This window comes from Sciurus carolinensis, chromosome 10 (genome assembly GCF_902686445.1).
Source record: "Sciurus carolinensis chromosome 10, mSciCar1.2, whole genome shotgun sequence".
Lineage (NCBI taxonomy): Eukaryota > Metazoa > Chordata > Mammalia > Rodentia > Sciuridae > Sciurus > Sciurus carolinensis.
In genome coordinates this window covers 69,455,918-69,482,390 of record NC_062222.1, presented here as the reverse complement: position 1 = coordinate 69,482,390, position 26,473 = coordinate 69,455,918, and the positions used below count along the sequence as shown (strand labels likewise).

At 39.4% G+C, this 26,473-nt stretch overlaps 1 protein-coding gene across 3 annotated transcripts in view; it reads right to left on the bottom strand.

The window, feature by feature from the left end:
* Positions 1-6,004, bottom strand: part of Slc10a6 (solute carrier family 10 member 6) — a 28,619-nt gene extending 22,615 nt beyond the window's left edge. For 2 of the 3 annotated variants that reach the window (XM_047565887.1, XM_047565888.1), the window contains exon 1: positions 5,359-6,004. In XM_047565887.1, the coding sequence (XP_047421843.1) occupies positions 5,359-5,735 (377 nt within the window). In that variant the 5' untranslated portion in view covers positions 5,736-6,004. The remainder of the gene's footprint in view (positions 1-5,358) is intronic. The other variant, XM_047565885.1, reaches the window with a different exon arrangement.
* Between the last annotated feature and the right edge of the window lie 20,469 nt (positions 6,005-26,473).

The following is a 26,473-nucleotide window of genomic DNA, read 5'->3' as shown; positions in this document are numbered from 1 at the left end:
GTGGGCAGTGTTGGGCCACTGAAGTCCAACAGGTTCCACCACCACCATGGATAGAATCTTTTCTCTCCAGTGAAGGGTATAAATACATCCTCAGGAAAGAATGAACCTACCTCAGAGAGAGCAAAAGCTATCCAACTGAAGCCGTCCATGGCTGCACTAATAAATGGACTGCATGTTAGGAGTAGTTTTGGTCGAATGCCCTGGCAATCAGAAACTGCCTTTCAGTCATTCACTCATATTCATCAAGTACCTACCACCACCAGGCTGACACCGAGCATGCAAAACAACCATGTAGCTTTCAGACCTGGTGGATGAGACACGTAAGTTGCATAGTGATTGCATTAACTTCCAACGGACAAGAAAAAGCTTCTAATTTAGCATTATGGTGACAGAAGAGGTAGCTCTGCAGAATAGTTCCAGATGAAACATTAAAAACTGGGGTAGAAGCCAAGCACAGTGGCACCTATAATCTCAGCAGCTTGGGAGGCTGAGGCAGGAAGATCACAAGTTCAAAGCCTGCCTCAGCAACTTAGCAAAGCCCTGAGCAACTTAATGAGACCCTGTCGCTAAATAAACTATAAAAAGGGATGGGGATGTGGCTCAGAGGTTAAGCACCCCTGGGTTCAATTCCCAGTACCAAAAATAAATAAATAAATACATAAATAAGCTGGGGTAGGAGAAGGGAGAAACTTGGATTTTATAATTTATTTTCTTTTCCTATAGTCACAAATACTTAATATTCAAAAGAACCTCAGATCCACTCCTGAGAGCAGACATACAATCATTTGTATACCCATGTTCACGACAGCATTATTCACAATCGCCAAAAGGTGGAAACGCTTCAAGTGTCCATTCATGAACCTTGAAGACAGTATACTAAGTTAAATGAGCCAGACACAAAAAGACACATCTTGCATGAGTCCACTTCTATAAGATGTCTGGGTTAGTCAGATGCATGAGACAGAAAGCAGAATAGTGGTTGTCAGGGCAGTTATTATCAATGGGAAGAGGAAAACCTCTAGAGGCACATGGGCAGTGGCGAAGTTGCACAACTGTATGACGGACTGTACCTAACACTACTAAATCACACACACTAAAAAAAATTGTCAAAATAGTAAATGCTTATGTATTTTTTACAGAAAATATTTTAAAGGACCTCAGAGCACCCTTTACAAAAAAAGAAGCTGAATGAAGTTCGGAGAAGTAAATTAAATTGCTCAAAGTCACACAGCTTCAAGAGCAAAGACTAAAACACAGATCTGGTCAGGCATGGTGGCACACACCTGTAATCCCAGGGACTCTGGAGGCTGAGGCAGGAAGATCACAAGGTTTGAGGCCAACCTAGGTAATTTAGTAAGACCCTGTCTCAAAATAAGAAGTAAAAGAGCTATGGATGCAACTCAGTGGTAGAGTGACCCTGGGTTAAATCCTGAGTACTGGGGGATGGAAAAAGTGAGAAAACTGAAGCATGGAGAATTTACATATTCTGCCTATGTGACCAGTCAGTAAGTGACTCATCGGCTTATTGTTTCCAGAATGCTGCATTTAGCCTCTACTCTGCCCTGCCAGATCTGAATTTTCATGTCCTTTCCTCAATCCTGTCCATCTGTCAAATGGTATATGGCAAAAACATTTCCATTTCTTTAGCCCTTCCCTACCCATGCCCTCTACAATGTTACTTTGCAGCACAACCCATGAAAATCTACTTCCCCATTCCCTGAATATGGTCTGGGCTTACAGTTTACATTGACCAATGGGATGTGGTGGAAGTGATTCAAACTCAAGCCTCAAAAAAACTTTCAAGCTTCCCTTTTCTCAGAGCCTGGGATTAGGGCACGCCTATAATCCCAGCAACTAAAGAGTCTGAGGCCAGCCTCAGCAATTTAGTGAGACACTGTCTCAAAATAAAAAGGATTTGGGATGAGATATAGCTCAGTGTTAAACTGCCCTTTGGTTCAATCCCCCAATACAAAAAAAAAAAAAAAAAAAAAAAAAAAAACAACCTGTGATTTGGTTTCGGCTAACCTGCTAGAAAATGAAAGCCCATATGGAAGAGAACCCAGTTGTACCAGCTGAGGCAGTCCAAGACCACTCTACCTTTAACCAATCCCCAAACATGCAGAAGAACCCATTTGAGAACAGCCTAGGAGCAGGATAATGTCTAAGGCTCTTCAAACATATTGACCAATAGTTTTCTAGAACAATCATTAGGGGGAATCATATTATAATTGGAGGAAACAGAATAATGTCAGTTGACATTCCAGGCTACGGGAACAACATGGGTGAATGAAAGTCAGAAAAGTGTGAGTATGTTTAGAGAATGATAAGTGGACTATTTTGATAGACAGGTTGTGCTCAAGGGGCAAATGATAAACAACGGGAAGCAGCAGGGTAGAAGGGCTTTGTAATTGCTGCCCAGTTTACTAGGTGTTGAGAGGCCTGGACGTGTATAACATGTTCATTTTCTCCTCACCATGCCATGAGGGACGTGCCATAATTTCCAGTTACAAAAAAGAAGCCCATGGTCAGAATTTGAATATAGGAAATCTGACCCCAGGGCCTGCTTTGTCCTTGTACAAAACCATCTGTGGGAGACTGAAGATACAGAGGACGGCTGTGAACGTACAGTAGTTGGCCAGGAGAGAAACAGTCAGGGTCTGACCTGAGGAAGTGGCCATGGAGATGGATAGGAAACAAGATGGACTGCAGGAAGGGGGCTACAGGGCTGGGCAGTGGATTGAGCAAACAAGAGGAAGGACGGGCAGTCGCAGCAGGATGCTAAGGTGACTGGCCCAGGGCCCCGGGAAAGTGACTGGTGTCATCATCTGACTCTAGTTCAAGCCTATTGATTCTAAAATGCCTGTTTGGGGTGAATACATGGAGAATAGCAGGTGGATTGAACTAAAAGAGAATGAAGGCCTGAGAAGCATGTTTGAGGTCATCTACAGGGAGTTTCATCCCAGTTTCCTTGTTTGTAAAATAAAATGTGGCATTCAATAAAATAAAATAAGCACTAAATTTTTTTTTAAAAATACTCTGGGATTCTGAGTTTTACTTAAATGTGATTTTTATTGGTAGTCAATTGCAAAGAAATGCATTGAACTTGGATATTGTTTCACTGAACAGCACTGAATTTTTTCCTATTTGAAACTTTTGCTGAGAATGAAGATTTTATTAGTCTTGTATCTATAAAGCTTTTGAAAATCTAATTTTCAAAAAAGTCTAATTTTTAGTTCCCACTTTAAATTTTCACTTTCTACAGCTTATTTTTTGCTTTTGTGTGTGTGTGTGTGTGTGTGTGTGTGTGTGTGTGTGTTTTGTGTGTGAACCTTAAAACCTCAATTCAGAAAGAATAGGAGAAAATTGGCTAATATTCATTTCATACCCATGATGTGCCTGGCACCGTGTGTTTATGTATATGTGTGCACGTGTATATTTACCTGGTTAAATAATTTGACCAAAGTTGGAAAAGGGAAGTAAAATGAGCTTTATCTTTCATAGACTTCCTATTCACTGGTGTTTTTATGACATTGCTGACTAATAAGAAATGAAGGTAATAAATGTTCTCCTTCTCAGAACAGAAGTGTTTAAAAACACTGTTTAAAGATTTATGCTTCCACTCAAAACAGAAGATCCAGTTATGCTGCTAAATATCATGGAAAAAAGTGCCCAAATTGCAGATTGATGTAAAACAGATGTGAATTTAAATATGCGTCCTGCCATTCTCTGTTGGCAAGCTACTTAACCAATTCAAAATACAATTTTCTCAGCTGTAAAATTCAGGATAATAAAAGGTCATTCACAAGGTTATTATGAGGACCAAGAGAAGAATATGCATGAACAGGACTCTTCCATATCTACGAGGTACTTAACAGTTAGTACTTTCCTTCCAAAACCTTTCAGGTCTTGGAATTTATCACTAATATGTAAACTTCAGGCAAAGAATATTTATCATTTTCCAGTTAATGATTAACTTTATTAATTTGAATTGATGAAACATTACCAGCTTAATAGTAAGATACAAAATTCATCAAGTAGTTTTTTTTTCTTCAAATCTCTTATAGGTGGGTAACTAAAAGACAGTGAGTGCTGTATGAAAGTTAATTACTAGTCTAAGTGGTATGAACACATTAAAATGTACAGGTGATACACCACACATTCAGCACATGCAGGAAACTGAAACCCCAGCCCACAGCTGACTCACTGATGTCAACTTCCAACTCGGTCATCACCTCTGATTCATTCATTCATCCTATTGTAAATCTAAGTGGCATACATATGGAACAAAGATTTAAATTCATATGTAGTCCTCTCCCTGGGTGGAAGGTAAAACAGTGTTTATTAGTAAGCAAACATTCTAGAAAGACCATTGTTTTTTTCCAATGTCTATTCTTTCTTCAAATACTTTCCCGCCCCGCCCCCCATTCAACATGTTCAACAAGTAAGTGATTAATTCATCCTTGGTAAAGCATAAATAGATGGTAAAGCTTAATGTCTCCAAGGGGTATTTATCCATACCATAACCAGGAATAAGGTCACAGGCTTAAAAAAAGAATTCAACTCTACTGAGGAATGCTAAGCATCTGCAAAGCAAAAGGAAAGAACAATTTTAATCTGGGGAGCCTTCATACTTCTCCCTAAATCAAATCAACAGAGCAGCACAGGCACTTAAAGCAGGACACGTCTACCAGGTGCCCCTAAAGCTCTTTTATGTAATCCCCCCAAATATTATTTTGCAAAGTAGGTGCTCAGGAAACACTGGTTTGAACTTTGAGGGCTTCGTTCTGGTTAAGCCACTTGTCACCACCATTATCATCATTATGACTACTACCAAACCACTGCCATTAGCATCTAGGAATTCTCAGCTACGTCCTGGGAAATTGTCATTAAAGATGCTAGCGTGTGAGAGGGTGGGGGTGTAGCTGAAATGTGGAGTGTGTGTCTATCATGTATGAGGCCCTGGGTTCAATCCCCAGCACCACTAAAAGTGTGAAGATGCCATTGTGAGTGAGATTAAATGCATGCTTGAGAAAGATCATCAGGTAGGTGGAGACCAGCCTCCACTGTTACATATGAATCAAATCCCACTATTCAGAACAGTAGTTGCCAATAAAGCAGAGGAAGATCACAGCAAAGCCAACCTGGAATTCAGAAAGGAGAGTCCTTTCCATGTCTGAAGATCACAGCAAAGCCAACCTGGAGCTCAGAAAGCTCCTTTCCATGTCTGATCAAGGCTCCATAATCTTTGTAATGTCTCCCACTGGAATCTCTACCAAAAAATTGGAAGAGTTTTTAACACTGAAGTCCCCTCCAGGTGGGATCAGGGAAGGATTACTGAGCTTCTCTAGTGTAGCTTACCTGAGATCCATATCTCCATCAACCCAGAAGGTGAAAATGTTCGAGATGGTTCCCCCTGGACAGCACCCCATGATGAGAACAGCAATAGCATGGACTGGCTTCAGAGAGAAGCTGATGGCCAGGAGATAGGCTGTCAAAGGCATGAGCCCAAATTGGCAGAGCAGTCCCACAGCGATGCCCCATGGTCTCCTGATGTGCAACCAGAGCTTTCGGATGTCCACAGAGCATCCCAGAGAGAACATGAGCAGACCCATCATAACAGCTGACACCACTGTGAAAACAAGTTCCAGGCTCCCATGTGTCTCCGGTCCCACAGTCAGCTCCTCCTCCGAACTGTTGGCAGGGCAGGCTGAGCTGCTGGAACAATTTGCTCTCATGTCCTCATCTCCTTAAGACAGCATTACAAATGAACATCGGCAACGATGGCTGGGCAGGTCTATCCTGTCACATTTTGTAATAATGCAACCAAGTCACGCGTGGAGAATCATTCCAATCTCTATTGGCCAGCCAGGTGGTTCATGCTAATCTGATCAATTTATTCAGAAGTGGCATTATAAAAGTAATGAGCCTAGGCATGAAACATATAATAAACTGTGGTAAGAAAGGCTTTCCACTTCTGTTCTTACTCACCACTGAATATTCAAGTGAAATGAGACAAGCAAACTTATTGTCAAGTGGAGTGACCCGGCTATGTCGTCAACGTCACACTGTGTTCCAGGAAAGCACGTCAGACGCCAAGAGACAAGTTCTCCAAATTCAGTAGGGATTTCAAGAAGCCAGGATGCAATGTTATGTGCGAGAAGCCTGACCGGGGAAAAAACAAAGGCTGCTGTGCCAGAGCCACGCCTCAGAGCATTAGCAAAGCATTTCTGTCGGAAAGATTAAAGCAAAATGAGGCCAGTTAAGGAAATGTGAGGGACTAAGATTAATTCCAAGAGATCTTTCAAACTGCCTCAGTTTGAATTTTCTCTGTTTCTATTTTAATGAAAATTTGTGTCTAATGCCAATAATGAAACACCTGAAAGGGTAATATGGTTTTAAGCACCTGATTGTGTCCCATGAAACATGTGGAAACTTGTCTTGGTACACAAAATAATTCAAGAGAGCTGTCATTTGCTTTTAGAAATTCAAATCTGCTTTGAGATGCCACACCCCTGGGCCACTAGGGGAAACCTGGGAATCCTGCAAGGGAATCTATTAAAGAGTTTAGTGTGGAATCTGGAGATGGGGTCTGAGGTCAGACAGCCTCTGACCACAATGCCCCAGGTGTCCCCTCTGTGCTTTATAACAGGCATGTTGGTGAAACCAAATTAGATAATGTGGTTCCTTGAAACTAAACTTCCAAAAGGCAGGTGCCACGCCCTTCCCCACAGACAGCAGTTTATTTGTGAGGCACAGGTTAGCAACAAGGCACACTTAATCAATGCCTAACCTGTCTCAAGAGGTGGTTGTGCATTGTTTGCTTCTGGATTTTACAAATTCTTTTCCATGACAAAATGCTCAGGGCATGTTGGCTGCATAAAAATGCAAATTCCATATAAATGTAAAATAAATTCTAACCATTTAAAGAAAAGATGAAATACATCCTGAAAGCAACTCTGGCAAAGAACCTCACTGGAGGCCATCAGAGGTCAACACAAGGGTGGATTCACAGAGAGCCAATCAGAGAATAGACTCTGAGGAATGAGCTAGGTTTCTGGAAAGCTCTGAAATGATGCAGAAGTGTGATCAGGCTGAGAAGGAATGGAGGAGGGAAAGAACAAACATTTTCTGAGCACTTCTGGGTGACAGGGGTGTCCTAAGTGCCTTACCCAGGTGTGGCTGTGTGTGGTAAAGAATTTTATTTTTTAAAATTTCCTAATTTAGAAAGAGGAGTCAGATGTTTCTGTCTGTATAATGTCTAAAAGTCCCTGAGCTAACTGACCTTCTTTATCTGCCCCCCGCACCCCCCAGCCTCATTTGAATGGCCCTTCTTTGTATACAAGTTTAGGTTTAGTAGGCACCCCCATTCCTGAAGAGGCTGGTGTGGCAGGAACTTCTGTGATGTGCTGAGTATTCAGTGCTAATAGCTAAGTGGAGGGGAATAAATTTGCCTAGGGGTCTTATGGGAGGTGGTGACTTTGGTCACTTACCTTTTGAAATGTGGTGTTATCAAAAAATCTCAAATGAATTAGAATGGATCCAACTGAGGCCTGCTCTCAGGAAAGGATACCAAGGTCCTATTACCCACCAAGAATGAAAGGAGTATTCTGATTGGTAAGAGTTTCCACTGGACTTAGTTACCCTGGCACAGATGTCACAGAGTGATATAGGACACAAGACTGAGTATGTAGATGTAACCTGAAAAGAAGTAGCTTGGAGAGCCAACTTGAGCACCACCAGGAAGTGTGTGAGGATGGGACCAGAAGGGGCATGGTGGGTCCTGTAGATTGAGGGGACCAGTGCAACAAAACAGCAACTGAAACCCCATGGGGAGAAACTATAGAGCTATTTAAAACGTAAACACCATTTTAACAAGGAGAAATGTTTGATAGAAGGTAAAAAAAAAAAAAAAAAAAAAAAAATCAAGATTAAACCAGGTACAGTGGCATACACCTATAATTCCAGCTGCTCAGGAGGCTAAGGCAGGAGGTTCACAAGTTTAAGGCCAGACTGGGCAACTCAGTGAGATTCTTCCTCAAAATAAAAAAAAAGTCTGGGGATGTATTTCAATAATAAAGCACCCCTAGTTCAATCCCTAGTACTGAAAAAACATAACAAACAAAAAACAAAAAAAGAAAAACAAGATTAAATGTTATGGACAGAATGTTCCCAGCTATGTTAGAAAAATAAACACACCTTGCGCTGGAGTGCAGTACAATGGTAGAGCACATGTTTAACTTATGCAAGGCCCTGGGTTCAATTCCCAGCACCACACACACAATAGTAATAACAACAACAATAATAATAGTAATGAACAGAAAGCAAATACAAGAAATGACTCCAAATTTTTCCAGGCAATTGCTTCTACACAAAGGATTATGGATGTTTTTCTTCTTTGTATTTTTATACTATTTACCATCTTTGAAAGGACTGTAAATTATGTGGGTTTTTGTTTTTTTTTTATAATCAAGAAAAAAAGGAACTGAAGGAAACGGAGTGAAAATAGAGGATGTTGTGGTTATTTCAAGTAGCTCCCAAGAGGTTGATAACAACTTGATGACTTACAGTCATGAGAAGCCAGACTGTTGAAATGACTCAGTTGTTGTCCTTGTTCTTAGGTTTTTATAAGGGAGCCCAACAAATACCAAAGCTTTCAGGTAAGAGACACCTGAAGAAAATGGAATGCAAGGGAACGAGGAGGACTGATGGGCCAGGTCGGACCTGAGCAGGGAGAAAATGGGATCACCAGGTGTTTCCCCTGAAACAGCACCTGCTCCACCTCCAAGATAAAATAACCAGAAGGGCAGACAAAGCACCTCCAACAAAACCAGCCTGTTCACCCCACATTGAGAGCACACTACTTCTAATAGCATTTGTGGTCCTCTTCCCACAACCTTTTCTGGCCTCAGCTCACCAGATCACATGTTAGTAAGATTATAACCATACAACCTCAGAGCCTGTTTAAAACCTAGAATTACGGATTCTAGAGGAGGAAAATTTATCACAAATTGTAATAAATGAGATGAACTGGGTTTGTCAGTCAAGAAAGCACATCATGATATGAATTTTCTATAATAACAACTACCATTTTTTTTCTTCCCCCACCCCATATTTTTATTAGTACATTGTAGTGGAATTGGGATTGGGTTAGTGTGGTGGGATTCATAGCTATATATTTGTATATGCACACAATATAGCAATACAATTTGGACAATATTATTCCCCAGTATTCCCCTCTTCCCTCTTCTCCTCCCTTCCCTCGTCCCGTTTCTCTGCTCTACTATCTCCCTTCCATTTTCATCAGATCCTCTCCTCACCTTTCTTTCTCTTACTTTCCCTTTTTCCTCTCTAGCTTCCACATATAAGAGAAAACATACAACCCTTGACCTTCTGAGTTTGGCTTATTTCACTTAACATAATGGTCTCTAGTTTCATCCATTTCCCTACAAATGACATAATTTCATTCTTTATAGTTGACTAAAACCCATCGTGTATATATACCACATTTTCTTTATCCATTCATCCACTGATGGACACCTAGGCCGATTCCATAGTTTGGTTGTTGTGAATTGTGCTGCTATAAACATGGATATGTATGTATGCTGACTTTAATTCTTCTGGGTGAACACCAAGGAGTGGTATATAGCTGGATTATATGGTGGTTCATGGTGGTTCCATTCCTTGTCTTTTTTTTTTCTGGACCAGGGATTGAAGCCAAGGGCACTTAACCACTGAGCCACATCCCGAGCCCTTTTTTATATTTTATTTAGAGACAGGGTCTTACTGAGTTGCTTAGGGCCTTGCTAAGTTGCTGAGGCTGGGTTTGAATTCATGATTCTCCTGCCTCAGCCTCTGGAGTGGCTGGGATTATAGGCATTGCTAACAATGTTGAATATTTTTTCATACATTTTGATAACAACTACCAATTATGGAGTCCTTCCTATATTCCAACCCTAGGATAGGTTCCTCATGTATCTCATTTAATCCTCCCAACAACCCTAACAAGCAGGTATCCTTAGTACCCTCCCTCACAGTGACTGCAGAGAGGCTTATGGATATTAAATAACTTGCCATGGGCTAAGTTGGTGAACAGCAAAGCAAGATGACGAAGATGACTCAAAGGCTATACTATAAAAATAAATAAAATAAATGTTCATGAGTTTCACTTATACAAAATATTATTCTTGTTCCTCAACCTAACATTATATCCTGGATCACTGTTGTTCACCTCATTTAACCTTTGATTTGTATGCTGTACACAGTGCTGATATGCACAGTAAATATGCTGGTATTCTGAAAGAATAATTTTCATGCCAAAAAGGATAACATCCTAATGTACATGTCTAAATAACTTTTATTCTGAAGTAATTTCCTGATTCAAACATTCATGACAAAAAAATATTTTCTAGCAATCATCATAAGTCCTAAACTACTTTATAGCGATCTCTCTAAAGGAATATGTAAGCAAAACATTTTCTTTATTATGCCAGCCAACTTACCCTGCCCTTTCAAAGGGGGTGGAACCAGAACAAGTCAGACATTTTACAATGTAAATTATGAAAGTGATTGTCCATCCTTTTCTTAATTCATTTATTTATTTTGGTACCGGAGATTGAACTCAGGGGCACTTAAACACTGAGTCAAATCCCCCAGTCCTTTTATATTTTATTTTGAGACAGGGTCTTGCTAAGTTACTTAGGGCCTCACTAAGTTGCTGAGGCTGACTTTGAACTTGCAATCCTCCTATCTCAGGCATACACCACCATGCCAGGCTCTTCCTTCTCTCATTTACACTTTTTTGGGGGATACTGGAGCCCTCTAATACTGAGCTTTTTAGCAAGCCCTTTTTAGCAGACAGGACCTTGCTGATTTGTCTGACCTCCAATTTGTGATGCTCCTGCCTCAGTCTAGAGTTGCTGGGATTATAAGCACGCTCCACCCCTCCAGCTTCCTTATACACTTTCAACCAGAAGTTAAACCCTAAAGCCATGGCTATGAAGTTTCAGAATTGTTTTTTACCACCCTCAATTGCTAGGCTAAGAGGACATGCGCCTAGTACTATAGCCAAAATTAATTAGAATGTGTTGCTGAGCCCCAAAATTGATAGGAAAATCAGGTCTCAATCTCAGGCATTTGGTACAAACTTCCATCCTTCTGATTTGACCATTTTTAGCTATTATCCCTGGGGGATGTTGAGAGCACAATAAATATTAGCTATTGTGGAGGCTGCTATTATGAATAACATCTGTTGCATCTAACCCAGAAAAATAATAATGTCACAATTTCAAAAAAATAAATTTTCCTTTGCTCTGTCTTCCAATTTTCTAATTTGCTTTTCAAAGTCTTATGTTAATAAAACTTAGAAATGTCTTTCAAATATCAAAAAGGTCATGAGAAAAAAAATATATATATATATTGTTTCTATGAAAATGGAAAAGAATCAAAGTAACACGACTTCCTTCTGACCTGACTCCATTGTATACTTGCTTACAATGTTTTCCTTTCAGTCTCTCAAAGCTGCATCTATTTTGACAGTATAGTAGGACCTTACTTTGTCCCTGACAATGGCCCTGATGTATAACAAAATGACTCTGAAATGTGTAATCAAAACAATTCTCTCATGTAATCAAAATATCTGTCTCTATGTGATCTTTCTGACCCACATGTGCCTCAATTGTTCTTGTGGTTTTTGCCTTTATAAACTCTGTACTTCCAAAATTCAGGTGCTGGGAGTTCTTTGAGGCGTTAGCCTGCTCCCAGTCACCACTTGTCTGGCCTGCTCATTAAAGAACCCTTTCTTCCCTTTCAGTTGGATCAGTATGCGTGGTGGTTTGTAATTCTCATGCACTCTGTAACACTATATTATAAATGTATGTATAATTTATATATATATACACATGTATATATACCATGTATGTTTATATGTACATATATATACATATATATATATATGTATATATATCCACCCACCCTTCAGTTGGTCCCATGAAGAAAGAAGACCACCACTAGGAAATAATTCTTCTCTTATTCTGAAAGAAATTATGTCAGTTATTTCCACTACTTGCTTAAAATAATTTATTTTAATGCTTAATATTTATTTTAATATTGTTAAACTGCCAAGCTAGAATTCTGAGAGTCACTCTCCTGGAGACATCTGAGTATTGATGGAACCCAGCACCTGGGAAAGGAGGTGGTGTATGTAACCCATGCCAGGCAATGTTTGATCATTTGTTGGGTTCAGGGTATGCTTGTCATACCTGCTCTACATGGTTGGTGAGAGCAGCAAACTAAATTACAACTGGAAATAACCATATGTTGAGCAACCTCTAAAACAATGAGAGGGAGTCTGCTTTTGGCACTTGGAAGAAGTTGCTTTGACAGAGAGTTCATCTGATGTAGGAAAAAATGGTACCTGCAAACTGAAGTCTACAAAGGAGATCGCACCTACCCACATTCCAATGCTGGGTAAGTTTCAAAGTAAATTGCAAGTTTTTAGAGTGAAAGCGGATTGGTAAAAACAAAGGAATTAACACTAAACAGTGTATTTGAATGGGAGATAGGGACCTAGTACTAGAAAATCACAAAATAGAGCCTGAGGCTCCTGGTAGGATGGTTCAGACAACCGTTCCCTTCTCCACAGATCAATTAAGACTAATAAATTATGCCCATTGTCACAAATAAAGTAGGCCAAGGTCATTAGGTTCTTTCGTGGGTTTCAGTACACTTATTAGAACCGGTGCTGACTTGCCATGGCTCAGCACTTCCAGGCATTGGATAGGGAAATCCATCTTATACTAAATTTTAGTATGGAACTTTTTTGCCCCAAACCAGCCATGTTCTTCAGTATTTGCTGCTTTCTCAGTAACACAGCTGATATTTGAGATTCCTGTTTACTCTTTTGTCTTAGTCCACTCGGTTCCCCCTCAAACCTCTACCATCCATTACACTTAACCAGAAATGTTGAAAATTAGAGTCAAATTTGGGGACCAAAACATCAAGAATTTTGTTGGGGCCAGGGCTTTGGGCCTTGGAATTAAGAGGACAAAACATTTTGACCTTGAAAATTTCCACAGATTACTCCTAGTAATGAGACTAGCCTTTAGAATTTTGCCCTTAGATTAACTATTGTGACCTGGGCAAGCAGCTGTAGCCGAAGACACGGATCACATGAGTCCTCATCTTGCCAGTCACTAAAGTTCTGGAAGTTTTTTGAGTACCATTTTTAAAGAGAGGGGGATGCAATCACTGGGTCCAAAGCAAGAAGCATATAGACTTTCATCAATGTAGTAAAATTAAGTTATTTACCATGCATGTGGGCTAGCAAGGGCCTTACTTACTAAAATGCTGGTGGAAAGGGTCTTCAGCAAACACTGGATGCATAAGTACTAAGTAAGCAACATTTACTGGTCCTAGCAAGCAGCACACGTGGCATTGGCAGGTGCCTGGGAGCCTTAACAACAGCAAATCATCCAGGCAGGACTTCAGCAGAAGCAATAAGTCACACATGCAGCCAGGTCAAAGGTGGACCAAGTAGGTGGCTGAAGAGCATATGCTTCTGGAAAAAGATCCCTTGGAACTCACAGGGATCTACAATCCCCTCTCGGTTCCACTCCTGTAAAAGCCATGTCACACTGGACGTGTTACAACTCCCTCACTGATCTCCCAATTCCTTCAGAACTAAAATGGGGATGTGAAAATCTGCCAGGATTAATATGTGCCTATATACCCCGAACAAAAGAAATGAAGGCTATGCCCACACAGAACTGGCAACAATCCAAATATTTATCAGTAAGTTCACAGATAAACAATGGGTAGTATATCCATAGAATGGAATACCCTAGGCAAGAAAAAAAAAAAAAAAAAAAACAGATGCACAACAACATGCATAATTTCAAAATAATTATACTAAGAAGCCAGACTTTTAAAAATGTACATAATAAATAATTCTATTTATATAAAATACTCAAAAATTCAAAATAATTTATGGTGCCAGAAAACAGATAGTTGAGTTGTCTGAGGCTGGGAATGAAGTAAGCGCGGCAAGGGATGGATTATGAAGGACAAAGAAAACTGTTGGCAAAATGGGCATGTTCATTAGCCTGACTGTGAGGATGGTCCCACGGGGCGGACATATGCCAAAACTCATCAAAGTGCACACCTTAAACAGGCGCAGTTTATGCAGTAGTCAACTACCCTCAATAAAGCTGAAAATAAGTGTCAGAAAACATGTAAGGAGGGACGCAGCAGGAATCAAATCCGTGAGCCACTCTTTTCAAAAGTGCACCATTTCAATACTTTTTAAGGTGATACAGTCATTCAAAAAATACTGACAGAGTGTCTACTTTGGGTAAGTACTAATATAGATGCTGGAGACCATGGGTAAGTCATATAGTCCAATAAGTCACTGCAGATGGTGACTTGAGTGCTAGGAAGGAAGTAAAGCAGAGACTTACTGGGCACAGTGGTGTGAGCCTATAGTCCCAGCTATTCATGTGACTGTGGCACAAGAATCACTTAAACCCAAGAATTCAAGCCCAGCCTGAGCAACATAGTGAAACCCTCATCTCAAAAAATAAATACACAAAAAGTAGAAATAAAAATTCCTTTAATGTAGGAGCTGGGGTTGTAGCTCAGTGGTAGAACACTTGGCTAGTCTGAGTGAAGCACTGGTTTTGATCTGCAGCATCACAAAAAATATTTTAATTTAAAAAAATGTTTAAACCAGGGTGTTATCACTACAAGTTACTGGGTGAAATAAAGGTCAGTTGATCTAGGTTAGTCACAGAAGGACTCCCTCAACAGATGCTATTTAACAAAATCTCCAATAATTAGGAGGCAGCAGTGTGGAAAACTGAGGGCAGAGAACTCTGGGAGAAAAAATAAAAACAGCAAATGCAAAGGATCCAAGGCAGGAACAAGCCTGATGTGTCAGAGAACAGAAAATAGGCCACCGTGGCAAACCCAGTAAGCTGGATGACATGTGGAGGAAAGATCACAGAGGAAGGCCAGAGGCAGAGGCACAGGGCCTCGGAGGCCATGAGGCAGCGTGTTTCTCAGGGAGGGAATCTTTCTGCAGTGATGTGACATGGTCATTTCTAAAATGCCACTATAAAATAGGCTATAGGAACGTCAAAAACAGAAGTAGGAGGTCAGCAAAGTCTACCTCTGTAATCCAAACAAGATGATGGGGCTTGGACAAGGGTGATGGAGATGGAGGAAGAAAGGGATTCATTTGGAATACATTCAGGAGGAAGAACCTGGAAGAGCCACTAATGAACTGAATTGAAGAAAAGGTGAGAGATACAGAGAAATCACAGATGGTCTCTACTAAGTTTGTAGCCTAGCAATGAAGTAGAAATGGTGCTGTTTAGTGGATGGGAAGGAAGATACCTGTTCTTGAGATAGAGTAGTGAAGAAACGAGGACAGAATGGTACTGAAAGCAGGACCCTAAGACACTTACAGTGAGCCAGGGGAGGGGTTTCTTTTCCCTGTGCATTGCTAGCTTGAGTACTGCAGCAACAAGACTGAGTCAGGCCCAAGTCACAGACTTTCTTCCCCTGATGTTAGAAGTCTGCTCTACTTTGTTCTTCCCTCTCTCCCTGGCAGGATTACTGTGAGGATACAAACAGAGCACCCAGAAAAGTTTCTACCATGTAGCAAATTCTTACTCATTTTTTTTCTTTCCTTTTTTCTTCCTCTGTTCCCACATAAAATGTTTTTACTGAAAATCACTTGATACACTTTGTCAACTTAAAATGAAAAAAATCTTCTCAATTCCAATTATTCACTAGTAACTTTCTGTCCTGAAATATTGTTCACTTAAAAAGAAAATTATAGCAGATAATTCACCTGAAATTTAGGTATCCAGTCCATTTTTTTCCTAAAGGTCTGCCTCTCCTCTGTAGTCAACAGGTTTTAGAATGTTCAGTGTTCTTTTTCTCTGTGCACTCTCCCTGGATGAACTCAGAAACATCCATGGTTTCAGCTTTCATCTCTACACTCTCTCCTTCCTGAGCAGCACATCTGGAAGCCCACTATTACTGGAGATTTCCACCAAGTGTTTCAAAAGAGCTTCAAATGTCAATGTATTTGAAATGAAATGTACCTTCAATATGCCCAAGATGATTCTTCCTTTCTCATTCTCTATATTATTATGTAATAACACAATTTGCCCTGTGTCCCAAGCCCACAATTTGAAAGTCATCCTTGATTCCTCCTTTTCGTGCATGTCTTTTTCATTCAGACATCCTATAATTTCTACTTCTTCCAGGACCTCTGAGTTGCAGCTGTATTACGGAGTCTACCTTCACTTCCTTAAGCCCTATACTTTGTCACACCTGAATTAATGTGAAACCTTTTAAAACAACACAGAGATAAATAAATAAACAGAAAACCATCTTTGAAGAAACACAGTACAGAGAGAAGAAATATAGTTTGAATCATCAAATGGATAAAATTTCAGCAATTGTGGATAGAACAGGAAAATGGCAAGAATTTAGAGGAAAAAATGAAAACCAGATGACAGTTAGAAGATAAAACAGAGGAAATCCTAGAAATTAGAGCAAAAGAGGAAAAATGGAAAAGAGGAGAGAAAAGATTTTTAAAATTAGACTAGTACAGAAGATCTAATACAGGAATAATAATACCTCTACAAAGATTAGAGAAAGTAAAAACATGGACATATCCACAAAATAGTTCAAGATAATTTCCTAGAACTGTGGAATATGACTTTCCAGACCACAAGATCTGAGGAGCACCAATTGCAAGGGATTCTGGTAGACCGGCTAACACAATCGGTGTTGGGATTTACTCTGTGCCAGCCACTGTTCCAACTGCTTTACGTATTTACTTACTTACTTGTCACAACCATTATTACCCATTTCTTGCAGATATAGAAACTAAACTCTGGAAACATTAAATATCTTGTCCAAGAGGACCAAGGCAGAAAGTGACAGAAATGGTATCAATTCCAAGTGCCCATGCTCTGCACTCGAGGCCACAAATCACTGTGCTCCCCTGGCTGTGAATAGTCTTCCACCAAGATTCCTGTCAGTACACTGGGGGCTAAGAGAAGATGCCTTCAACTTCCAGACAGAAAAAGCAGGTCTCGAGGAAAATGCTAGGTAACAATAATAAACAGAAGGAGGAAATGGAGGAGAAGGTGAAGGAGGAAGGACAGGAGACAAGGAGGAAAAGGAGGTACTAAGGCTTGCAGTTTTGAAGGAACATTGGTTACAACCTAGAATTCTATACCTAGCCAAGCTAACAGTGACATCTGAGATTAAAATAAGACATCAGACCATAATACCTCCAAAAATTTCCCTTTTGTACACCCTCTCAAGTAACTACTAGAGAATATGCTCCAATAAAAAAAGGAGTAAATCAAGAAAGAGGATAATCAGACACATAAGAAACAGGGGCACATACACAGAAGAATGTGAAATAAATCCCCAGTATGATGACACAGAATCATAGAATAAGACCTTACTCTTGAGTAGGGAAATTGGTCAGGTTACAGCAAGAAAAGACTTTTCAGGGACTTCTTAGGAAGGTGAAATGAGAGAATACACCATGATATTTTGAGAAAACTGACAACAGGGGTTATTAAATAATGTATTTATTTAATGATAAATACTAAAAATTAAGGAATTACCAAATCCAACTAATAAATCTTACCCCAAAGAGTGGAAATTTAATCTTAATTTACTACATGATTCAAAATATATAACTATTTACATAATGGTATGGTCTGAATGTTTGTGCCAAAATTCATACATTGAAATCCTAACCCTTGAGGTAATGACATTAAGAGTTGGGTTCATTTAGTAGGTAATTAGGTCATGAATAGGACTAGGGCACTTATAAAAGATACCCCAAGAGCTAGCTAGTACCTTCCATCATTATAAGAACACAGCAAGAAGTGCCATCTATTGGCCAGAAAGCAGGCCTCACCAGACACTAAGATTATCTTTGATCTCAGATTTCTCCACCTCCAGAACTGTGAGAAATAAATTTCTATTGTTTATATTTTGTTTCAGCAGCCCAAATGGAGTAAGACATATAATCATAAAAATGTTAACATTCAGTATTGATCTAAGCAAAATTAAAATACAATCTAACTATATTTAGAGGGTGATGACAGTATTATGCATGTGGGATGCAATTGGGGAAGAAAATAATACTCTGTTCTACACTGGTAAATCAATATATTATACCTAAAAAGGAAAAATCAATAGGTAGCAGTAACAACTTGTTATTCAGAAACGTGGAGGTAAATAACAAAGTAGGTGGAAGAAACAAAATTAGCTGTCTCTGTAGAGATGAAAATGAAAGTAGAGGTGGCACACACCTGTAATCCCAGCAACTTGGGAGGCTGAAGCAGGAGGATCACAAGTTTAAAGTCAGCCTCAGCAACTTAGTGAGCTCCTAAGAAACTTAGACCCTGTCTCAAAATAAAAAATAAGAAGGGCTGGAGGGTTGTGATTCAGTGGTAGAGCACTTGCCTGGCATGTGTGAGGCCCTGAGTTTGATTCTTATCACCACATATAATAAATTAATTAATTAAATAAAGGTCCATTGACAACAAAAAAAAATATTTTAATAAAAGGGGGAAGGGGATTGAGGATGTGGTTCAGTGGTTAAGTGCCCCTGAGTTCAATCCCCAGCACCAAAAAAAAGAAAATGAAAGTAGGGATGGGGTGTAAGGAATTATTGTTTTTAAAAATAAATCTTTATTTGACCCTTTAAAACACATTTTTTAATTTAAAAAAACTGATTTCCATTGCAATGCAGAAATTTTTCTCAAGGAAATATAACTAATAGAGTAAAGGGGATGTCTAAAACCCAAATCTATTAACTAAAAGCCTAGAGTTTTCTTTCCATTACCATCTTACCTAAATCTGATTTTTAAGAAATCACATGTAATTTTTAAATTGTCAGATACATTGTATAGTAGATTTATGGACTTTATCTTAGGAAATATACAGAATTTCCAAATAAACAGTTGGCTATATTATTCCTGGAACTTGATGGATCAGTGACAGTGACACTAAAAGGGAAGAGCCTGCTCAGTGGACCATGAACTACAAAAATAAGCATACAGCATTAATCTCATCACAATTCAAAACATATTGCTACAGCTGGATGGTATTAAAGTTTTCAAGAAAACAATGAATTGGTTTTGATTTCCAAAGAAATAGAAACATGCTGAATTTTTTACTAAAGACTGATCTTTGGCTGAGTAATCATAAAATGGTACTTTCCCAGACTTAACAACCCAGCTGTCATATTTATGATAATAATCTAGGTAGAGGAAAAACACAGTCAAAATGGCAGTAAAAAACAAAGTAGAGGACAGATGTGTAAAGGAACAGAGAAAAAGCAGTAGATCAGGGTAACAAAGTAAAAGTCTAGCTCCCTATACTTTCTGCCAAAAGAAGTGGGAGTATTTCTGGTTGGCAGATAAACATCTTACACAAAGCACATTTGAATTTCATGAGGCAAACATGGACTAGGAATGTGGAAATCCCACCTTCTCAGAGTCATGCAGCCAAGGCAACATACAAAGACTGCATTCCTGACAGCACTTTACAGGGCTAAGTATCACTAAATCAAAGGAGTTAATCCCATGAAAATGCCTGAGAGCAAGTGGTCTTCCTTTGAGTCATTATGTGAGAAGTGGAAGAAAAAATCAAGAGAATTCAGGTAATGGCATCTAAATGTTTTAGAGAAGCAAATACCAGATAGAACCTCTTAATTGAGGTCACACTATAAGCTCCCATGGATTATGTTTCTCTAGGTATGCTTTTATGGGTCCACATCTTTGCAGAATAGGACATATTTATGAAATCTGCATTTCTATCATCATAAATGAACTGATATAACTTCTATAATTTATATCAAAATAATCCAGTGGTGAGAACTGGGGTATGGAAAATGAGTCAGCATAAGTAACATAGATTGGCCATGAGTTAAGTGCCGTAGTTGGGTAATGGAAACTGAAGTTCACTTACTTATTCTTACTTATCTTTTGTGTTTGAAATTTCTCACAATAATAAGTTGTATTCTTTCTTTCACCTTTATTATCAATTTCTTTGGAAAAACTGGAAGATGTTCCACTTTGAGAAAACTGATGTCACTCTAGCAGAGCATGAACAGGCTAGAGCTGAAAGTCTGCTGACCCTTAGGAGGAGGCACGTGTTTGTCACTTCTCCAATCTCTTTTATGTCTTCACTGACCCACTTTGTTGATATATATTTTACCTACTTGATACTAAGATGTATGGGTTTGCAACATTAATCTTATCCATAATCCTAAAATTCCACAGTGATACCAATATATCAAACAATGTATGGTATCAGACATCATGGTGCATAACTGTAATCCCAGCCACTCAGGAAGCTGAGGCAGGAGGATCACAAGTTCAAGGCTAGCCTTGGCAACTTATCAAGCCCCTGACTCAAAATAAAAATTAAAAAGGGATAGGAATGCAGTTCAGTGATACTAGCCTAGCATGCATGACATTCTGGGTTCAATTCCCAGGACCAAAAATAAAATTGTATATTTGGGATAGGGATAAGGCTCAGTGGAGCGCTAGCCTAGCATGCATGAGGCCCTGGATTCAATCCCTAGCACCACAAACACAAAACGAAACAAAAACTATCTATTGTTGAGTGATATCAGCACAATGGCCAAATAGGAAGGCCCGGGCTCCCATTCCCCAAGAAGACACCAACATAATAACTAAATATAAATCTAATCACTTTTGTAAGCATTCCAGAAACCAGTTAAGAGGTTGCAGCAGCTCAGGCAAGTGCAAAGCCAAGAAGAGATGCAATGAAGTGGGAAGGAAAACTCATGGCAATTTACTTGCCTAGCTACTTCCCCTTCACTGCACAGGGCAGCAGTCAGGAGAAAAACCCCAACCTTAGCTTCTCCCTCAGAAGGAAAAGAGAAAAGTGAACTGTGCACCTAACATTCTGGTTTTTCAGTGGGCTCTTCAAGGAACTATAATTTTTTTTTTTTTTTTTTTTGCCTGATTTGGAATGCTGCATCATAGAACTATGAATTAGAAAATGGTTTGGGTTTTTTTGTGTGGTTTTTACTTTCTTTTTTCTTTTTTTCCAGTGCTAGGGATTGAACTCGGGGCCTTGCTATGCTAAGCAGTTGCTGTACAACTGAACTACATTACCAGCCTGGAAAATGGTTCTTAAAAGAATCATGGCTTAAATACCAGGTTGAGAGCTACTGAGAAGAAAGGCAAACACCCCAGTGTATTTCAGCACTGGAGCACTGTTTTTTTAATGCTCAAATCTCAACAAAAGTTTGCAAGGCACAAAGAAAAAGGGACGCATGGCCTAACTAAAGAAACAAAATAAATCTCCAGAAATCAACCCTAAAAAATGCATACTATCTGACAAAGATTTCAAAATAACCCTTTTAAAAAATGATCAGTAAGCTAACAGGGAACATAGATAAACAACCACACAAGATCAGGAAAATCATGCATGAACAAAATGAGAATATCCACAAAGTGATAATAATTATTAAAAAATCAAAATCTTGAGCTGAAGAATCCAATAACTGAATTGAAATATGCAATAGAGGGGTTCAACAGCACACTTGATCAAGCAGGAAACATCCAGAGTCAGTGAACTAGAAAGCAGGTCATTTGAAATTAACAAATCAGAAGAACAAAAAGAAAAAAAGAATAAAGATAAAGATGACCTACTTAAAGAAATAATGTCGAGGTGCAATAGTACACACATATAATTCCAGTAACTCAGGAGTTTGAGGCAGGAGGATTGTAAATTTGAAGCCAGCTTCAATAAATTAGTAAAACACTTAGCAACATGGCAAGATTCTGTCTCAAAATAAAAAAGACTGGGGATGTAGGCTCAATAGTAAAAAGCCACTGGGTTCAACCCCAAATACCAAAAGGAAAAGAAATAATAGCCAAAAAACTTCCCATAGTTGAGGAAGACAATGGACATACAAATTCAAGAAGCTCAATGAAGCCAGGCTTGATGGTCAACACTTGTAATCCCAGCAGCTCAACAGTCTGAGGCAGGAAGATCACAAGTTCAAAGCCAACCTCAGCAACTTAGTGAGGCCCTGAGCAACTTAGAGAGACCCTGTCTCTAAATAAAAAAATTAGAAGGGCTGGGATCAAGCACAGTGGCACACACTTCTAATCCCAGCAGCTCAGGAGGCTAAGGCAGGAAAATTGTGAATTCAAAGCCAGCCTCAGCAACTTAGCAAGGCTCTAAGCAACTCACTCAGACACTGTCTCTAAATAAAATATTAAAAACTGCTGGGGATGTGGCTCAATGGTAAAGTGCCCCTGGGTTCAATCCCTGGTAGCAAAAAAAAAAAAAAAAAAAAAAAGCAACTCAATGAACTAAGATAAACCAAAGTGACACACACCAAAACACATTATAATCCAACTGTCCAAAGTCAGACATTCAGGGGGGTGGGGTTGTAACTCAGTGCTAGAATGCTTGCCTAGCACATGTGAGGCGCCGGGTTCAATCCTCAGCACCACATAAAAATAAATAAACAAATAAAAGTATTATGTCCATCTACTAAAAAAAAAAGAATTCAGGTGTAATGGTGCACACCTGTAATCCTCTACTTGGGAGTCTTAGGCAGGAGGATCTCAAGTTTAAAGTCTGCCTGCACAATTAGCCAGACTATCTGAAATTTTTTTAAAAATACCAGGAATGCAGCTGAGTGGTAGAGCACCCCTGAGTTGAATCACCAGTCACAAAAGAAAAGTGATAGTTCTTATTAAGGTATCAGCAAATTTCTCAGAAGAAACCTCGCAGGCCATAGGGAGTGGGATAGTATATTCTAAGTACTGAAGGAAACAACTGCCAACCACAAATACTGTATTTAGCAAAACTGTCCTTCAATAATTAAGAAATTAAAACTTTCCCAGACAAACAAAAGCTGAGTGAGTTCATTACCAGTAGACCTTCCCTACAAGAAATGCTAAAGAGAGCGCTTTAAGTTGAAACAAAAGAACACTAGACAATAACACATAATCATACAAAAATATAAAGCTCTATAGAACAAGTAAATATACAGTCAAAACATAGGCTTCCATAGTATTGTAATGTTGGTGTGAAAATCATTTTTTTTCCCCATGAAGACAGCGTCTTACTATCTTGCCCAGCTAGTTTCAAACTCTCGGACTCAAGTGATCCTCCTGCCTCAGCTTCTAAATAGCCGGGACTAGTGGTGTGCACCACCGTATCCAGCCTTATGAATCAAACTTGGTATAGAATCTAAAATACCAAAAGCATAAAAATATAAATTGCTGGGTTGCAGGGCACCATCCATGACCTGCAAAAGAATTATTAGGGAATCTGGCTTCCAGAACTCACAATTATGGAAAATTGTTCGGGATTGCCTGTAGTATGTGGTTACCCTCCTGTTGGTTCACTGCCGAAGTTCAAATGCAGGCCCCAGATGTGGGAATGTCCCGCTAGAGCCAAAAGGCTTGTTTAACTCCACCCCATCCAGTTTCTCAGGGAAGAAGCTCCAACCGACTGCTTTTGATCTGTACCGCTATAAATAAACCAACCCTCCACTCCTTAGTTGGTTAGACCAGTCCCTTATGGACTGCTAAATCGGTCATACCCCTGCTTCAAAGATAATTCTGTCTTCTGTCATGATAAATAAATTCCTTAGATATTATTTCACAGCCAGTCCATCCCTTCTACAGGAACCCCTTCTCTCACGCATGTGGGAAGTGCAGCAAGATTGGGTGTGGTGGCACACACCTGTAATCTAGCAATTCTGGAGGCTAAGACAGGAGGATTGCAAGTTTGAGGCCAGTCTCAGCAACTTAGTAAAGCCCTAACTAGTGAGATCCTGTCTCAAAATAAAAAAATAAAAAGGGCTGGAGAGGTAGCTCAGTGACAAAATGCCGCTGGGTTCAATCCCCGGTATAAGTTTATATAAATGGATATACTACATAAAAAGATGTAATTTGGGACATCAATGAAAAAGCGGGGAAAGGTAGAGATGTAAAGGAGTTTGTGTCTGTGCCATTGAAGGTAAGTTGCTATCAGTTCTACTTAGATAGTAATAACAAAGATGTTTCATGTAAAAATTGTGTATTTGTTAATTTCCATCTTAAACTATTTGAGTCCCATAGTCAATCATATCATGGCCATAATCCAGTAAAAAGTATTCCACTACAAGAAGCAAGGATATAACTAAAAAGTACTTTCTATTATGGAACTCTTGACCATTTAGAAAATTTCCATCAATACATGTATATTGAGTTCTGGGGATGTGGCTTGGAAGTAGAGTGCTTGCCTAACATGCACAAGGCCTGGGGCTTAATCACCAGCAACACACACACACACACACATACACACACACACACACACACAAAAGTGAAGTAAGTGTATACTGAGTGCCTGCCTGAGTTAGGCATTGGACTAGGCACTGGAGTACTGACATAAGATAGCATCCCTGCTCTGGAGTCATTTCAAGAGAAGGGACACACATGAATGCATTTTTACTCAAATTTATTTTACTGTGTAATTTTATTTCAATATGGGCAATTTTAAGAGGTCCAAAATATCTGTCCAAAGACATGACTAGAAGAATCTTAAAGTTATAAACAAGCACTGTTCCTCTCAAGAAAATGAAGAACTAAAGCTTTCTCAAATCCCAGCTTTCCTCAAGGACTATTGAAATGTTTTACTCTGGAAAGCTTTTTGCAAACACATACATGTTTCATTCATTCTCAAAGCCGTACTGAAGAAGGATGGAAGCATAAGACTCATTTGCCTAGTCTAGATAGGTGTGAAATGTTTGAGGTTCCCTGATGGCTACTGAGACAGACCATAAACTGACACATTGGGGACATCAGGATGTGGCCTTTTCCACACACAGTTTCCATGCTACCACTTTTTTTTTTTTTTTGAGGCTGGGTGTTGCTATGGTTCCCAGGCTGACTTCGTGATCCTCTCCTGCTTCAACCTCCCAAGTAGCTAGGAAAACAGGTATGCACCATGCCTAATGTCCACATTACTTTTAAAAGGAAGATATAAGTGAAAAGTTGATTATCAGGGATTATTGTTTTTAAACAGATATGATCAGGAATTGCCATAGCTATAGGGGTCATGTACCGAACTAAAAAATTAGGTCATCTGATCTGAGATCATACACATTGACAAGAACAAAACCAAATTTTTGAAAATTCAAGATTTCAGGTTTCCAAAAGGTCAACAGTCATCCAAATATTATACATGTTTGATACCTAGATTACAGTGGTGCAGGGTACTGATGTTCCAGTTTCAGCTAAAACCAGAGTAATTTTCACTGTGCTCCAGGAAATTTTCATTTAATCACCATGACAACCTTATGAATTAGGTGCCGTTACTATCCCCACTTTACACATAAGATCACAGACTCAGAGACAAAGTCAATTATCCCAAATCACATCACTATAAGCAACTGAGCTTGATTTGAAGAAAGGCAGGTAGGTCAAAAGTCTGTACTTTTTTTTTTTTTCTTCCAGTGCTGGGGATGGAAATCAAGGCCTCTTGCATTCTGGGCAAGTGCTCTATCACTGAGCCACATCTCCAGACTCTCTACACTCTCCCCACCCCTATAGTAGGTTCAACCCCAGGGGAACTCAACCACTGAGCTGCATCCCCAGTCCTTCTTATCTTTTAGTTTGAGATGGGGGTCTCACTAAGTTGCCCATGCTGACCTCAAACTGAGGTCTTTCTGCCTCTGCCTCCCTGGAGTAGGTGGGATCACAGGAGTGTGGCACTGCACCAGCCCATCTGTACTTCTAAACTCTACGTCATAGTGCCTTTCATAATAAGGATAAGAATATGAGGGGCTGGGGAGATAGCGCAGTTGGTAGAGTGCTTGCCTTGCGTGCACAAGGCCCTGGGTTCAATCCCCAGCACCGCAAAAAAAAAAAAAAAAAAGAATATGAGAAGTTCCTGAAATGCCTACTGAATCACCTAAAAAGCATTAAACTATGCTTACATAATATTAATGTCAAGTATGTTTTATTGGGTTCAAATTCTAGAAAAACGGTTCATCCACATCCAGCACTTTCCAGTCAATTCCGCGTTCCCCAACCATTCTACAATGTGAGTGTTCCTCATAACAAGACCTTCTGTGTACTTTCATGTCACTTTTACATACACATGTGTGTTCCACATGCTCCTGGGTCATTCCAGAGAGAAAGAGTGAAATTGAGAAAAAAAAAAAAAAGACTATTTTTTAGGAAAACAAAAACAAAGTTCTACTTGCTAATGTAAAACACCATGTGAGAGAATTGAGTGATGATTCTCTAAAAATTGGAAACTAGAGTTACCAAAATGAAGTCTACCATTTTTCTTAACAAAAATTTCCACAGTTTATCCTTTTTAAGAGAATTTCTCTCTCACCTTCTTTTTGGTTCTTCCTTAGGATCTCAAAGATGCCAATTCA